Raw genomic sequence first — 17,962 nt, 5'->3', positions numbered from 1 at the left:
AAACATGAAAAACAGTGTCAGTGTCTCGTTTCATCTGAAGTATAACTTCATTTTCTACTGTAAAGCAACTCTCCAGCGTGTTCATGTTTTCAGTCTCGGACGTCTGATGGTGGTACGAAGGTGTTTAGCATCCGGAGCTAACTTTTCTGGAAAGTTCGCTTTGGCAAGCTGTTTCAAAATCCCCAAACGAACTTTGTTTTGGCCTGATTTTGTTGGAAATGATGTCACATTAGTTCAATCCTGTCTGACTTGTTTATTTCTGCAGAATGCAGAACATTTTGAAGAACGCAGGACCCTATAATATGGAAGACAATTTCCGCAAAATAAGGGAGATACTAAGGCATGATTACGTGATAAAAAGTCGGAATTCTGACATAAAAAGTATACATTTTTCACGTGTGACTTCATAATTGTTTTAAAGACAAGTCAAAATTGACACTTACTGTTTGGCTTAATTATTGTTTTCAAGACAAAAGTCATAACTGACATAACTATTTTCATAATCTCGACTGTAATAATTATTTTATATATATCTATGTGTTTTACAAAAGAAAGAAAGTCATACAGGGACGACAACAGGGAAGAAAAGTCGGTCGCAATTTCCTGTTCATGCCGACTTTAAGATCTATTCAAGATCAATGTTGTTGTTTTTTTTAGCCTGATAAATTGTGTGTGTGTGTGAGAGAGATTTAAGAAAAAGAAGCAAAATTTATGATGCTATTGTTGTTTTGTTGCTCTTTCTCCATTCAAGTCTATAAGCTTTACTAGTTTTCCTAAAATGTAGCTGCCTGGTGGCGTCACCAAGATGACGGCTACATAAATTGACATGAGAGACTTCGGTAAAGCGTTCCAAATCGGTTTCCCTCAGGATGTTGCCTATGTTGGCAGTGTAGAGCAAAGCAGCTCAGCAGGTTTTGGTACAGAGCCAATGAATCCTGCCTCTGTAAAAAAAAAACAAAAAAAACATTGTCGCTCTCATTCACTTCAAGTCTGTTTTTTTACTCTCTCTTTCTCTTTGTCTTCTCCCTTGTATCACTGAACCCAGCCTTTGAGGGCTTCTGAAATAGAGAGGGACCACTGGACTGGAAATTGCTCTCCCTACATGTCCTCCCCTCTCTCTCTCTCTCTCTCTCTCTCTCTCTGCTCTGTGTGTAGGGTGGTTGCGGATAATTGTCTCTCTGTGCCATACACAGCTGTAGCCGAGGGGTGTTGGACAGCACAGAGAGTTCAGTGTCCCAGTGGGGGACCCGTCAGTGTGTTGGACTCAATTAATCCTCTTTCCGCTGGTTAACACTAAAAATATAACTCCTCTTCCTCGCTACTCTGTATTCAAGCCTTTTGCAGAACCTACGAGCGAAACAGGTGTGATCACACAATGTCTGTTTGTGTTTTGCAGTCTTTACGGGCGACACATGCAGGCCAACCCCGAGGCGCCCAAAAAGAATGCCGACAAATCAAAGAAGATCAGCCGCAAGCCGCTGGCGGCCAAGAACAAGTGAAGAAGGGCTGATCCGAACATCCGAGATGAACCTCACTGCATGTGCCTTCTTCGTTTGATATTTATTCATAAAGTATGTTTTTTATTGCTTCAGTATTACGTTAATCATGTAATCTCCAAATGGCCAATCATTTCTTCCATGTTTAAGAAGTGTCCTTCTTGTCCAATGCCACTTTTTGCCTTCAAAGTGCCACTTCTGTCAATTCAGACCTGCGCTGGGTGCTAATCCGATTTCTGAACGCGTGTCTGTTGCGTCTCTTGAGAGGCGGCGGGAGTGTTGTCCTAGTCATCCATTCAGATGAGGGGAGCAGGGAATTTTGGGAGGTGGTGACGAGTGTTTTGTAACCGAAGAGGGATTTAGCAGGAGTTTGGGGGTCTTAGTGGAGTCTGAGCAGGATTGTGTCAGGTCTCCGGCGGGACACCGCCGACTGCTTTCTCTGCCTCTTAATGACAGATATGAATGGCTGCAAATGGTAGTTTCAGATGGTACACAGCAGATACCAGACACAAACACCCCGGTGGCCATTTGAGAGGGTCAACAAGATATCGTAACAAACCACAGATGATGTTCTTTGAAGCGGTTGGCCATTGTTTCTTACTATGTATTCAAGTTAACATGAGAGTGCAACTTTTTACAGAACTATGTACAGTAGCGTTTGTAAAGAACCAGTTTGGGGTTAATCATTCAACAATAATTGTCATTTCTGCTGTCATCTTTCACTACAGATTGCGTACACTAACATCATGTAATTCTGCAAAGCTTGGCTGAACTTAAAGGAGAACTCCGGCGCAAAATGAACCTTTGGTCTAATTACACATTGTTACCTAGTCAACCGTTATCTGAGATTTGTTTTCATGATTATCGAATGTAAATAGTTTTATCTCTAAAAACAGTTTAGCCTATAAAGCTAGTATAATGCTAGTATATTGGGCATAGTGTAATGACAAATAAAAATCGCTTGTTAATACCACTAACAAGGCTCAAAATAGACCCACACTAACACGGTAGCATAATGAGGGTCCCTACCTTCAAACCGAAGCATTGAGAACTTTGTCAGTGTCCAGACAGTTTAATAAGAAGATATTTTAAACATACAGTCAACTTCGTGTATACAGACAGGAGCCATCTTTGAAATACAGTCTTTACCAGTCGATCTACGAACGCCGATTGGTCAAAAAAGGTCCATTGTCTATAGAGTGCAACAGTTGGGTTTTGGAAGTAAAAAACTCAGGGAAAATGATTTTTAATAATAAATTATAACCAATTAAAGTCAGCCCTACTGTGAGCTACGGGGTTGTTAATGGATGGTATTTGCTTCTTTTGAAGCCGTCAGTATGTATTATATATATGTATTTTTTTTAAATAATCGTTTAACAGCTGACTTTGTGGTGAAACTACATTACCCATGATGCTGTACAGAAAATTACACCAATCAGAGAGTCGAATCAGGCAAAACAAAAGATCTTGTTAGCTCCGCCCACTCTCATGAAGCATTTGACGTAATTGAGTCTGTTTCCCTACACTCTCAAATAACTTAAATAAACGTAATATACGTATATATTTATAATCAACATTTTTAAATGAGTAGTTCTATATTCCTCCATCTTTTTAATTCGATTGAACTGTTCGCAATGCTTCATGGGATTGTAGTTCTTTCACTAAAGCCGTTAAGTCCACAGTCTTGTACCTTTATCTTCTTATCCGATTTTTTGCTTCAAATCAAGCTTTGTAATGTTGTGATTCTCCTCGTAGCTGGTTGGCCTGGTTCATGGCTAAAAATGCTTTAACCATGACTTTTTTTTTTTTTTTTTGGAAATCCCTGTGGGAGAAATGAATGGAAAAAAATACTTCCGGAACCAGCGCCGCAGAAAAGGCACTAATGCACTCGATTGTCAATAGTGTAGCAATGAATGACGCACAGCTCACACAGTCACTTTCTTTTTTTCACAGTCACAAACTAACCAACTTTCTATTGGTCAATGCAGCAAATTCAAGAAACCAATTTGAACCCGTTGTGAAATCTGCTTGGGGAAATCTTTCGCCCTCGCGCTAAATATGGGATTACATAGATATCTATTGAAATGACTGGATTTCGAAGATGAAAATTCGCCAAACAAAGGTAAACGTGACCACACCTTTAGATTGTGCATAAGTGCTTGTTAGCATGGCCATTTAATCTCCTACTGGTAGATGTTGTAACTTCACTATCTGAACCCTAAAAGCATCTTTCTTCTTTGACGCCCGTTCCAGGAAAGTCTTGCACCAACCACTGAGATGAAACAGCTTCCTCCAGGTATTCTAGATCTCATTTTTGTTGCCTCTATAAATCAGAACCATGCATTTGCTATTTTGGGAATTTGCAACAATCATAAGTGCTTGAAAAACAAGTTAAAGTTAGAATCTTCTGAAAGAAAGTTCTGGGGCAGAATGCTTGATTTGCAGGGTGTATTTCTGTATACGCGAAGTTGACTGTATGTTTAAAATATCTTCTTATTAAACTGTCTGGACACTGACAAAGTTCTCAATGCTTCGGTTTGAAGGTAGGGACCCTCATTATGCTACCGTGTTAGTGTGGGGCTATTTTGAGCCTTGTTAGTGGTATTAACAAGCGATTTTTATTTGTCATTACACTATGCCAAATATACTAGCGTTATACTAGCTTTATAGGCTAAACTGTTTTTAGAGATAAAACTATTTACATTCGATAATCATGAAAACAAATCTCAGATAACGGTTGACTAGGTAACAATGTGTAATTAGACCAAAGGTTCATTTTGCGCCGGAGTTCTCCTTTAAGTTTTACTTTTTTATGGATGTGTTATTGTTTATTTTAAAAAAAGGTCACAAGCTGTTTCATTGCAATCACGTTTAAAGTTGTAATATTTTCATATCTTTTATCATGTGCACACTGATCAGTGTGCTATGTACTGATTTTTTGACATTGAAATAAAGTCACCATTTTGTTGGACGATTCGGTTTTTCATTCTCCGGTCTTCATTCTTCAGTGTCACATGATCCTTCAGAAATCATTCTAATATGCTGATTAGATTTGTTGTTCAAGAAACATTTCTTATCAATGTTGAAAATTATATTACAAAAGTCTTTTCTGTCACTTTTAAATTATTGCATCCTTACTGAATAAAAGTGTTAATTTCTTTGAAACCCCTAACTTTTCAACTGTATACTGGTATGACCACGTCATGTTAAACTAAGTTGTACTATAAAGACTTCTCATTCATGTAACTTTGAAGAAATTGTGTAAATTGTTTGTTTTGAATTTAATCTGACGATTTACATAAGAATAGATTTACAACATACACAGAAAATTGTGCAACTGAATAAACAGACACAAGAATACACTTCTTTTTTTTTACATGCAAATCGTCAATTGGGTTTTACTTTTGTGCGCTGATTTACGTATTTATCCATTATGTTGAAACTGTATCTTACTATGCCTCTCATAATTTCAATTATTTAAAAAAAAAATGAGCTACTTTCAAGATGCTAACTAAAACTACTTAGGGGGACAATGTTTGTTTAAAAAATTTAACTGATTATATAATTGACTGTTTTGTCATTTTAATTTTGTCTCACCACACTAAAAGTAGCTCATCATTGAAAAACCTTCACTAGTTTGAAAACAGCTGAACTAAAGTCACACTACCGGACAATTGTCACTTTTAGTTGCTCTCCAACATTAGTTGTCACCTTATTAAGTATAATCAGTGTAAAGGTGTGGGAAAAAGCCCATTGGTCAAAAAAGGTCCATTGTCTATAGAGTGCAACAGTTGGGTTTTGGAAGTAAAAAACTCAGGGAAAATGATTTTTAATAATAAATTATAACCAATTAAAGTCAGCCCTACTGTGAGCTACGGGGTTGTTAATGGATGGTATTTGCTTCTTTTGAAGCCGTCAGTATGTATTATATATATGTATTTTTTTTAAATAATCGTTTAACAGCTGACTTTGTGGTGAAACTACATTACCCATGATGCTGTACAGAAAATTACACCAATCAGAGAGTCGAATCAGGCAAAACAAAAGATCTTGTTAGCTCCGCCCACTCTCATGAAGCATTTGACGTAATTGAGTCTGTTTCCCTACACTCTCAAATAACTTAAATAAACGTAATATACGTATATATTTATAATCAACATTTTTAAATGAGTAGTTCTATATTCCTCCATCTTTTTAATTCGATTGAACTGTTCGCAATGCTTCATGGGATTGTAGTTCTTTCACTAAAGCCGTTAAGTCCACAGTCTTGTACCTTTATCTTCTTATCCGATTTTTTGCTTCAAATCAAGCTTTGTAATGTTGTGATTCTCCTCGTAGCTGGTTGGCCTGGTTCATGGCTAAAAATGCTTTAACCATGACTTTTTTTTTTTTTTTTTGGAAATCCCTGTGGGAGAAATGAATGGAAAAAAATACTTCCGGAACCAGCGCCGCAGAAAAGGCACTAATGCACTCGATTGTCAATAGTGTAGCAATGAATGACGCACAGCTCACACAGTCACTTTCTTTTTTTCACAGTCACAAACTAACCAACTTTCTATTGGTCAATGCAGCAAATTCAAGAAACCAATTTGAACCCGTTGTGAAATCTGCTTGGGGAAATCTTTCGCCCTCGCGCTAAATATGGGATTACATAGATATCTATTGAAATGACTGGATTTCGAAGATGAAAATTCGCCAAACAAAGGTAAACGTGACCACACCTTTAGATTGTGCATAAGTGCTTGTTAGCATGGCCATTTAATCTCCTACTGGTAGATGTTGTAACTTCACTATCTGAACCCTAAAAGCATCTTTCTTCTTTGACGCCCGTTCCAGGAAAGTCTTGCACCAACCACTGAGATGAAACAGCTTCCTCCAGGTATTCTAGATCTCATTTTTGTTGCCTCTATAAATCAGAACCATGCATTTGCTATTTTGGGAATTTGCAACAATCATAAGTGCTTGAAAAACAAGTTAAAGTTAGAATCTTCTGAAAGAAAGTTCTGGGGCAGAATGCTTGATTTGCAGGGTGTGATCTGAAATGGCTAAAGAGGATCATCACATCTAAAAATTGATTTTCCCATTGGAGGCCCTGTCTTGGTCCGGACCTCCATGACAGGAGATCAGGGGTAAAGGAGCTGACCTTTCAGTGCTGCGAGTCAGATGATGTTGATAGGCTTTGTAGAAGGTCCATGATAGCCGCGTGGGATTTCCTGTCTCTCTTTGCTAATTTTCTGCTCACATTATTATTACCCCATCCAGACGGCGTCTGTGCGTCGCCCTGTCCTCCTCGTTCACACTCTCTGTTCTCTCGAACGCTCTCAGCAGGCACATCTGTCCAGCGCACCTTCGCCCAATACACTTTCCTCTTGCGCTCAGCAGGAACATCTGTCAATGGCAAAGTCCACACCGCTTGCCGTACCTCTTCGACTGTCTCGCGCCCCTCTGAATTCTTCATCCACTTCCGAAAGTTTTCTTTGCATTTCAAACTGATGAGTCTTGGAGAGAGGTGTGGTTTCGAAAAGTTTTCCACAAACTGTTGGACATTCATTACGGCCTCGAAGTCTTCAGGCGATCAATCTCTTGGTCCGCGGAGAAACGGTTCTTTAGATCCCGACCCGAGCTTGTCCCATCCTTCTGCCAGTGTCGATAGGAAGTGGGACGTTGAAGTTTAAAAATGAGTCCGAATGGCGATGGATCACCCCGCACGCGGCACGGCCGACAATTACTCACTGACCTTTCAGAGAAATCCTTGAACGTCTTTTTCCCTTGCTTGAGTTACAGACTTGTAGCAATTTTGTTCGGCTTGATTAGTTTTTTTGTTTGTTTAGTTTGTTTTATCACCCTGTTTAAAATGATTTCTCGAGGCGTACTCTCTATGCAGCTCATACGCTGAAGGGCATTACGGCCCTCGCTAACCGAGGTCATTGATTTTTGCCACTTGATTTATGGGGCGAGGGAAACTCCTCTGGAGAGCAGGTCCCATGCCGGCGTCGTCGGAGGCGCTGTTGAACCTAGACTTTCATCAAGCGCCCAGGGTAAGCAGTATGGATAGTGGTCCATTGTGTTGTCCGAAGATAATTGGGTGCGTTGAAGTCAAAACTCGGAACAATACAGCAGATCCAGTGCCAATGCCACTGCTGTAGAGGCAACCAGTCCGTCTAACCAGTAATCCTTGCGAAACAGAGGCTACTAACCTGTTGAATTCAAGAGATGCACCTCAAGCGTTCAGTAGCACACAGTCATGCGACTGCAAGGTGGTCGATTCCCAGATTGGAATTAAATGAATGATTTGTTCTTGCATCCGGTAGTGGCAGTGCATCACTGGCAGGTCTATACTATTGGCATACGTGTCGGTTTGTGGTTTGCGCCGTTACCTTCAAAGCTCATTCTCAGGGATACGTGAATAAACATTTCCAATAGCTTCATTTTTCACTGTGCAGTGACCTAGAACATAAGCTTGACTGAAAAGGGGACTGTACGAGTGCAGAAGTTTGGGTTGCGCATCGAAAAGTTAAAGAAACACATTTCAAGGGATGTAAACGTCAAATTCCCAAAGCGTTGATGCTTGTTTTCTCCAGGGTGGTTATCTATCCAAACTTTCCATCCAAATTTTCATCTTTTGACATAAAACATAACATTTTGTAACATAATTTGTGTGTGTTTGTGTGCATATACATATATAGCCTACTGTCACTGTGTCTATATATATATGTTATATATACACACACACACTGCCAATTTATATATATATATAATTTATATATATTTACAGATAATAATTTAAATTATTATATATTTGAATTATACTCTTCTTTGATTACAATTTCTATTACCCAAACATTTTTAAATATTTTTATGTTACATTTTTATACTGTTATTATGATTATAATATTGTACTTATTTAAATATATATATAAAAAATGCTGGCTTGATATTGCTGAAAATCCATTAAGTAGTTTGTAATAGAATTAACAGCTTTTTTAAACTTTAGAAAGTATATCATATTTAAGAAAAAAGTTATTTATCTTAATTAATTGTTGGTTTAACTTAAAATAATTAATAATTGAATTATTTAAATAAAAAAATTGAGTTAATACAAAGGAGATCGGTTTAATCAACAGAAACTTGAACTATTATGTTATCTGAACATTAATTATCTAAGCAGATTTGAAGTAGAGTGTGACAACATGTCCCGCTATATTTCAGTTATGTTTAACAGTCTAGACTTATTGTTTAATTTTTCTGTCAGTCTGTCTGTCCTGTGTAGGTGTTTGATTTAGATGTCTGTGATTTAGCGTTTTGGTATTATAACCCAGTGCTGTATCTCTCCCTCCCTCTTTTCTCTCGTGTCCTGCGCTGCGCTCACACTCACGCAGAGCGTCTCAGTTCTCCACATTCTCATGACATCCACCTTTATCCAGCTCATCCTGTCTTTTGTGCACTGAGGAAAGACTTTAAAAGCGAGGAAAGGATACCGGGGTGTGTTCCAGGATCTCAGGCAGCTTTTCTCGTGCATCAGTGGAGTTTTTCTTTGCGCCTCCACATGTGGAGAGACGCTGACGCCGATGCGCTTCTGGAGACATGCTGATGCTGAAGCAGGGCTGTGAGTGAGCCAACATCAGCAGAAAAGAAGTTAAGTGAGAGAAGAGGACAAGAAGAGAGAGAAAAAAGAGAGAGGGTGTTGGGGCCCACGCCAAAAGTTCATTAACAAAACCAATCGGACTTTTTTTTCTCATCTGTAGTGGTGCCTCGCCAACCTTCAAAATTTCGCCCAAAAGCAGACAGGAGGATCGGCCGGTGCTGACGAGACTCGTCGGCAGGAAGCGGCTGATCGCGGCTGGGGTGCTTGGTGTGGTCATGGTCCTGGTGCTGGTGATACTGATCCCGGTTTTGGTGAGCTCTGCCGGGACATCCGCCGCGCACTACGAGATGCTCGGCACCTGCAGGATGGTTTGCGATCCTTATGGTACCAAATCCCCGACCAGCACGGTCTCAGCAGAAACAGTCCGGGACAGCAACCTTATGCAGTCTTTACCAACTTTTATACAAGGTCCGAAAGGTGAACCGGGACGCCCGGGGAAAGCGGGGCCGAGGGGGCCTCCCGGTGAACCCGGACCACCCGGACACCCTGGACCTCCTGGAGAGGTGGGACAACCGGGACGACCTGGATTACCCGGGCAACCGGGACCAAATATGGCCACCGGTGCCATCAGCGCGGCCACCTACAGCACCGTGCCCAAAATCGCCTTTTACGCAGGGCTAAAAAAGCAGCACGAGGGCTACGAGCTGCTGAAGTTTGACGACGTGGTCACGAATCTCGGGAATCATTACGACCCCACCACGGGAAAATTCACCTGCTCCATACCGGGAATATACTTCTTTACCTACCATGTGCTCATGCGAGGAGGAGACGGAACCAGCATGTGGGCTGATCTGTGTAAGAACAACCAGGTGAGCGCGCGCGCACACACACACACACACACACACACAAACAAACACACAAACAAACACACGCGCTATGAGTCAAAGACATCTCTTTCTTTCTTTCTTTCTTTCTTTCTTTCTTTCTTTCTTTCTTTCTTTCTTTCTTTCTTTCTTTCTTTCTTTCTTTCTTTCTTTCTTTCTTTCTTTCTTTCTTTCTTTTATTGATTCATCTATTAACGTAAAAGTTTGTTTCCATCCTCAGAAAATCACACTTGAAAATTTTCTGTTCAGTTCCAAATGAGGGTTCTTTTAGCTTTACAAATATCGTAGACCTTCTGCGTGTAAAATATGTGTATTTTGAAAAAAAAAAAAATCGGTATTCTCATGATTATATGTAGATAACGTATGGATAAAATCATTTTCCAAATGGGCTGTTTAAAGATAGCCTACATAAAGTATCAACCATCAAACCATGAACAGTAATTAATTATTACTTAAAGTTATTAATGACTATTGTTTGTATATTTATTAATTATTATTATTATTATGTCAAGATTGAATACTAAAACAAATAATACAAATAATACATTTTTAATAGTAGTCGTATTATCGTTGTTATTATCATATTAAACAATTTCACTACAACTTAATCAACTGCTGAAGTTTTCATCTCACATTATGGTTTTCTGATTGGAGAAATTTATTTTAAAACAATGAGCAGGATCTTTCTTCCAGATATTCTGCTTGTTTTTCCCCCACCACATTTTTACTAATTTAATCAAGAAGAGAAAAAATGCATATAATGAAATTAATCAACATCTTTATTTCATTAAAATAGTATCAAACTTGAGTTTCACAAGGTGAAAATTAATGATTCGAATGTATTCACACCTAAGTTAAAAACTTAAATAAAATGTGTTAATAGATGCAACAGCTTGAGTGAGTCAAAGCAATTTTACATGCAGCATGCAATTTTTTGCTCACATAACAACATACAATATATCCCAGTATGTTTGTTGAAACCCAATAAATAATTGTCATATTTTCACATACTTAAAAGAATGGCATGCTTGGTCTCAGACCAAATTATATATATATTGCACATATAGTAAATATGTAATAATATGCAATACAATCACATAATATGCAAATATGTAATGTAAAAGTTACATGCCAGCCACTGTTTTAAAGTGTATCCTGGTGTATCTTAAAGAAACAATTAGGCACTTTTCATTGATACCAAAGGTTTGTGGGTGTGGCCAATATGATAATATTTACACACACACACATATATATATATAGGCCTATGTGTTACACATTTAATATGAACTTATTTATACAATTGTCACCATGATGTGATAATAATTGTAATATATTTCTTTACTAAACACTCAGACCTTACCCAATCATTTTGCTGGGTCTCCTCAGGTCTATAAAGACTTGAGACCTAATATACAGTATATGCATGGAAAGCCTGTATATCATATTATGCAATTTTTTTGGCATCTGACAGCTGAAACGTTGCACTAAATGTTCCTCCCGCAGGTCCGTGCCAGTGCCATCGCCCAGGACGCAGATCAAAACTACGACTACGCCAGCAACAGCGCCGTTCTTCACCTGGAGCCCGGAGACGAAGTCTACATCAAACTAGACGGGGGAAAAGCCCATGGGGGAAACAACAACAAGTACAGCACCTTCTCTGGGTTTATTATATACGCCGATTAGGACATGCGCACCTACTCCAGACGGTCTATCCTGTCCCCCTCTGCTACTCCTCCTCTTCTTCTTCTTCTTCTTCTTTTTTTTTAGCATATTTTTCCTTTTGGCCCGGGGGCAAGCAGACAGACCTGCTCAAACACCCCTCATCATTAGTCTGTAGATGTGGGTTTGAAGGCAGAACTCTTTGCCCTGCAATCCAAAAATCAAGAACCAAAAAGTAAAAAAGAAAGAAAAAAAAAGAAAAAGCCCGGAGAAAGAAGCACTTCATCACAGAGGAAAGATGTACGGAGGAGAAGGAGCTTCCGAGGAGAAGGAGGTTACTGTGTGTCTTTCTATGTCTGTGGCCATCAAAGAAGCCTGTGAGATGTTTTATAATATGTAACCTGACATAATCAGCTATATGTGCAATAATGTGAACTACGATATCTGTTATTCCAGTTCCATCTCGGTAATACATGACTAGTCAGATGCCTAAATGACTTTGAATCATGAAGCATTAACCCAAATGATATCATATTCCATTAGATATCCAGTGTAACCTGACCAAAACTGATCCTCTTGTGTTCCTCTTGCATAATATATATCTGCTAAAAGACTGCAGATATTTGTTCCCTGACTGTTTGTGAGTGCTAATTATGAATTAGGGACATACAACAAAACAATATACCTTGGTGGTAATGGCTTGCGGTGAAATAATATTCCAGTTAAAGCTTTCAGCGATTTACTTTTAGTCTGCAGTGTCAGGGTGTCAAAAGCCCGTTTTTTAAAAACTTTTTTTTTTTTTTTTTTGGTGTGTAATGTTAGCCGGCATCTTTTATTGCACACAGACGTATTAGACCGAGAAGGAATATGTTTCTTGTGATATTTAGAGCACTATGCAGAGTATGGGTGTTAATATGTAAATGTGTATCTATCCTCAGAGATTTCCAGAATGTGATTAATAATATAGCATCTTATTTTCAGTGTAAATATGGAAATGGATCTCTTTTTTCTTCTTCTTTTTTTTTTTGTTTCAATATGAAAGAGCATCAGGTGACCGTTATGTATATGCGTCACTCTTATCTCCAGGTTGGGATGGCAGGGAATGTGTGTGATGAATTATTATCCGAGGATTATTTTTCTTTTCCTGTCCTGCTGCTGTAATTCTCATTCACGTCTACAACCCTTCAAATACATTTTCCATTAAATGGAAATTTGATCAGACATGTGCATTTTCCTTATTTTATCTATCAATGAATCAGTTTCAGTTTGGTGCGTCCGAAATGGCGTACTCTCTGAGTAGGTCCTAATTTGAATGTGAATTTACTTCACGACCGTTAAAAAAGGACATTCTATATAATGTGTGTAGTATAAATGTAATCATGACGTAATACATCCGCCATGTTATCATGTGACCAGCTTCACTGCCATTCATAAATCCACTCCGATGGCCTCATGGGATAGTAAAGTGTCCATCGAATGCGCATCCAGGGACTTTTTGCCTATAAAAAGTGATCAGTTGACTTAACTTAAATTGTTTTAGTTAAGTCAACTGATCACTTTTAACAGTGACTGTTTCCCCCCACAAATACTATGAATTTGGACATACTACTCTTTTTCGCCTACTAGTAGGGACGTATTTGATTTCGGACACAGCTTATGTTCTCTTATGTGATCATTTAGGCCTGTTGTTATGGTTTTGGCCCTCAGCTTGTGGTGTGTTCATGGATACACAACTCTTCTGTAATGTGACGTGCAGTGTATTTCTGAATCAGGAAAAAAACTATCCAATGGGAACTGAATGGAAGAGTCGGTGGCCTAGGTTTGAAATGAATCATTTGTAATTAGACAAAAAACTATGAAGTATTAAGAAATTAAAATAGACTTAATTTTAATTTCATGGGCAATTTCAATGAAATAAAGGTTACTGAAGTCATGGTTCCATGGAACCTTTCGAGGTTCTTATATATTACCAAGGTTCTTACAGTATATGTTCTTATAGGAAACCTTCAGCGAACAGTTCTTAAAAGAAACATTTTTTTCTTAAAGTGAAGAGCATTTTAATATTGTAAAGAACACTATAAAAACCTTTTGTGCAATGGAAAAAAATTCCAAGGATGTGAAAGGTTCTTCATGGAACAATAAAGAACTTTATTTTAAGAGTTGAAAATGTTCTTCACATTAAGATAAAATGGTTCTTTTAGAACATTGAAAGGTTCCAAAAATGGTTCTTCTATGGCATCAGTCCGGAAACCCCCTTTTGGAATCTGTATTTTTAAGAGCGGAAAGTTTTATAGTAGGACTGATTGAATCTTCAAACGGCATTTGAGTTTGGGGTGAATGTCTTATAAACGGTTCCTGCGGGTAGTAAATGTTTTTACCTGCTATCACACTCAAATGGAAGATGTTTGTTTCTCCGAGTGCAGTGAGTCCGGCAGGTTGTTTGGGCTTTATAGGGTCCTTCCTCTTTCTCAGATTAAAATGTTGACAGTGGACGGTGAAGGTCAGATGGAGGACTCGCTCACACACTCCAGATGGAGGTCTGGCCTCTACAGCTGTGATTGAACCAAAATTAATCACTTTTAGTCTTTTAATAATGTCAAACAGATCCTCAGTAATAGAGATGGATATTTGGTGCAGTGTACGTACCACTCTCTCAAAGTTGACATAAAACAATTGCATGCATTAAGTTTTATTCTATAGGAAATGTGTGTGTGACCGGGCCAATCAGCAAGAGGTCAAACAGGAGTCAACTCTCTGTGTAAAACATTCACGAACCATAAAGATCCCTGGCATAAAGACAGCCTTTTATAATGAGCTCACACTCTTTCTTCCTCTCGTTATTTCGTTTTGCTTTTTCCTTTTTATTCCCTCCAAAATCTAAATCAAAAATAGAACTATTAATGGTCTGATATACACACCTCAAAGTCTTGTGCAAAGACAAAAAAAAAGTACATTTTTAGGACCATCATTTCTTTTGCATGAAAATTAAGCACTTTAATTTCCCCCAAAATATTCTGTAATGTGAAAAATTTTGAAATTCTTTATTTTTTTTGTATCATTGTTGTATAGCTTTTTTTACTGTACTATTGTAAAAATGTACAGAATTCTAGCAACAAAAATCATAATTGATTTATAGTAATAATTCATCAAAAAATCAAAAAGCAGGGGAAATGTGCCTAATTGTTATAAAAAAAAGTCACATTGCAATAATAATAGCAATATTGTTTATGCTAATATAATGTAAAAATAAATAAATAATAATATTTGACCCAGGCATGTTTTAGCATATTTATTTCATTTCCATCTATGGTTTCTCTTCTTTTTATGATGTTGTTCATAAAGACAGAGCTTTACCTTTTTTACAACCTTATTTCACGAATCATCCAATATTTACAGGTCTGATAAACAAAAGAGTTTAGAGCTAGAGCTAGAAAATTTAGAGCTAACTAATCCGGTTTTATAAGCTTTTCTGTCCCCTCAGTTTCAGAGGTCACAGGGCAACATGTTCTGAATCTGATTCCAGGGCTCAGAGGATTTGTACAGGGTCAGTCACTCATCCAACTGGAGACCAAGGCCAAGAGCGACACCATTTTTCCCTCTTCATGTGACTTAACAAAATCTTTCTTGCACCCCTGAATGGATGTCATTCATCACCAGGAACCCTGTCCAAGAAGCCACCTGTTCAGACGACACTCTCAGTCCTTTCATGGGGCGTCCACGACGGACACATCACTCAACATCAGTCACCTTTCACCCAGGATACTGTCCTCGGGACCAGGCAACGTGAAGAGATTTCAAAACACATCTTGGTCTGCTAATTAGTCATGCATAACATGTCGGAAATGTTTAAGTGAATTTGTCTCTCTGTCGGAAAAGATGTCAGCCGAACGTGGCCTTTTAATAATCAGTCAGTTTCTTCACTTTTTGAACAGGTCTAATGCTCAGGGAAGCAGTGATTGGCTGTAAGGAAGTGGGGGTGTGGTCAACAGTTCAGAATGACTAATCACAGAACATTTTAAGAAAATTATAGCATTTTAAATATATATATATATATATATATATATATATATATATATATATATATATATATATATATATATATATATATATATGTGTGTGTGTGTGTGTGTTCACATATAGAAAAATTTAATAATTAAAAATTGATATATATTAGTTTTTATTTTATATTTATAGATTTTTTTGTAAGGAAGTGTGTGTGTGTGGGGGTTAAATAAATAAACTATTTATTTATAGTAAATAAAAACTATAAATAAAAGTTTTTAACTATTTAGAAATAAATAGTTCATAATGTATAATCACAGTATAATAATATAAAAAATAATTCATGTTTTAAAAAAAAAATTGTTTTAAAAATTGAACAAATATATGTATTTATACATCTAAAAATATAATATAAAATACTTAATTTGTTTATATCTAAAATACAATACAATTTCTACCAAAGAAAATAATCCTAAACTACATAAAATATAACTCTTTATAGACTATCGCCTGGGTGGGTAGGAGTTTCTTTTCGAGCACAAATCCTTTTAAAGGTGGACCAGTGTAAATATGAGACCCTGATATGAATTTATGGGCCACGTCTGTACAAAACGACAGTGCACAGTTTATGAGCTAATTATGCAAACGCTAAATAAAATTGCCGGGCTATGAAAGGTCAAACTCACACTTCTGACTCGGTCGCTCATCATGCGGTGCCCTGCATCGGTTACTGTGAGCAATCGCCATCAGATCTTCAGCTGCTAGAAGTATAGGCCTATTGAGAAACACAACACTTTTGACTGAAGGTTTGTTAGACGCACTCATGGGGCTGAAGCTAAAATTGTTTGACTGGATCTTAAGGAATCTTTAAAGCGGTGAGTGTGTGTCCTGACTTTCCCTCAAATGCTTTGTGAGTTTAAATCGCTGCTCTGCTTTGTCCTAGTCACTCTGGTGTGTTGGCCCAGAAAACCCTCATCCTACTTCCTTGCTCTCGTATTTTTCTCTTTCTAGGTGTCTGACTGTATAGAATATGTGTATGAGAAACATAAAATCTGGTATGGGGGTAAAAATATATAATCTAGTCAGAATTTTTGGGAGCAGCGATAAAGAGATTGCATCTTTTGGCATGAGAAACGATTATTGTCCGACAGAATTAAAAATAGTTTTAAAACACAACACTGTATTTTGTAATGAACAAGAAGTCTCAGTTGAAATATGACAAACACACACACACACAGAGTGCTGTAAGGGACCCATGGGTGACATTACTGGGAGAGAAAGAGAGTCTCTAGGACAAAATTCAATACAAATTGATAAAAATGCTGAGGGAATACATTGTGTATCATTTATCTAGCAGTGCTAGTAAAAGGAATTGGACGACTGTAGGCCTGCGGCCTGAAGAAGGAGAGGCAAAATCAATCTGTATTGTTCATTTCTGAGAGCCGTTATACCTACAGGACATTCATAATACTGGCATGTTGTGCTACTTATTGGGGATCACAAACAAGATTCAACCCACTATTTCAGTTGAGGTTCACGGAGCTCTAAATCCATCTTCACATTCTTCTTCATTTCTTGAGAGGATCACACTCATAATGGAACATCACATTCAGCTGTAAAAAAGGGAGCTTTTAAAGGGATAGCTCATCCCAAAATAAAAACCTGCCATTATTTTTTGCATTCGAATATAAATATAGTGCATGAGTTACATTTATGATGCTTTTTTTGCATTTCAGACCTCATTCAATCCCGCTGAAAGAGTGATGAGTGAATGACATGAGGGTGAGAAAATGATGACAGAATTTTCATTTCTGAGTGAATTATCCCTTTACTAAAACCATAATCAGTAATCAGGTCAGTGTGCATTGTAATAAGATAAATGCTCTTTTTGGGCTAGTGAGAGAGAGAGAGAGAGAGAGAGAGAGAGAGAGAGAGAGAGAGAGAGAGAGAGAGAGAGGAGAGAGAGAGAGAGAGAGAGAGAGAGAGAGAGAGAGAGAGAGAGAGAGAGAGAGAGAGAGAGAGAGAGAGAGAGAGAGAGAGAGAGAGAGAGAGAGAGAGAGAGAGAGAGAGAGAGAGAGAGAGAGAAAAAGAGTGGAGGATATTGTTCTTGCTGGATAAATGCATTGTGTGTGAATATCTATAAGCGTCTCATGCTCATCAGATACACAGACATTTGAGCATATCAAGGTCAGAGAGACGAGAAAACTATTCCGAAAGTGAGAAAATACAAGTAACGTTATAGGTCCCATATATATATATATATATATATATGGACTGCACATACAGTATCTCATGAAAGTGAGTACACCACTCACATTTCAGCAACCATTTAGTAT

At 37.9% G+C, this 17,962-nt stretch overlaps 2 protein-coding genes and 1 long non-coding RNA gene across 5 annotated transcripts in view; 2 read left to right on the top strand and 1 right to left on the bottom strand.

Moving 5' to 3' along the window:
- Positions 1-1,877, top strand: part of rsu1 (Ras suppressor protein 1) — a 37,045-nt gene extending 35,168 nt beyond the window's left edge. For all 3 annotated transcript variants that reach the window (XM_056249250.1, XM_056249252.1, XM_056249251.1), the window contains exon 9: positions 1,397-1,877. In XM_056249250.1, coding sequence (XP_056105225.1) covers positions 1,397-1,499 — 103 coding nt within the window. In that variant the 3' untranslated portion in view covers positions 1,500-1,877. The remainder of the gene's footprint in view (positions 1-1,396) is intronic.
- Positions 1,878-2,017: 140 nt separating this feature from the next.
- On the bottom strand, positions 2,018-4,578 carry LOC130084087 (uncharacterized). The gene is made up of 2 exons (XR_008806893.1): positions 4,303-4,578; positions 2,018-2,280 (listed from the first exon to the last, which is right to left on the bottom strand). It is a non-coding gene; the product is annotated as an uncharacterized LOC130084087 (long non-coding RNA).
- Positions 4,579-8,738: 4,160 nt separating this feature from the next.
- On the top strand, positions 8,739-12,039 carry c1ql3a (complement component 1, q subcomponent-like 3a). Its single transcript, XM_056249249.1, has 2 exons — positions 8,739-9,950; positions 11,469-12,039. Exons 1-2 carry the CDS (start codon positions 9,357-9,359, stop codon positions 11,646-11,648), a joined length of 774 nt encoding a protein of 257 aa, XP_056105224.1. The 5' UTR covers positions 8,739-9,356; the 3' UTR covers positions 11,649-12,039.
- Positions 12,040-17,962: the final 5,923 nt, after the last annotated feature.

Source organism: Rhinichthys klamathensis, unplaced genomic scaffold, assembly GCF_029890125.1.
Source record: "Rhinichthys klamathensis goyatoka isolate OS25496 unplaced genomic scaffold, OSU_Roscu_1.1 h1tg000059l_1, whole genome shotgun sequence".
Taxonomy (NCBI): domain Eukaryota; kingdom Metazoa; phylum Chordata; class Actinopteri; order Cypriniformes; family Leuciscidae; genus Rhinichthys; species Rhinichthys klamathensis.
This window is presented reverse-complemented; position numbering and strand designations above follow the sequence as displayed.

Excerpts from the sequence above, each read along its gene's own strand:
- c1ql3a (XM_056249249.1), top strand. The coding sequence starts at position 9,357 with ATGGTCCTGGTGCTGGTGATACTGATCCCGGTTTTGGTGAGCTCTGCC. Across the intron at positions 9,951-11,468 it reads ATCTGTGTAAGAACAACCAG|GTCCGTGCCAGTGCCATCGC; the intron begins GTGAGCGCGCGC and ends TTCCTCCCGCAG.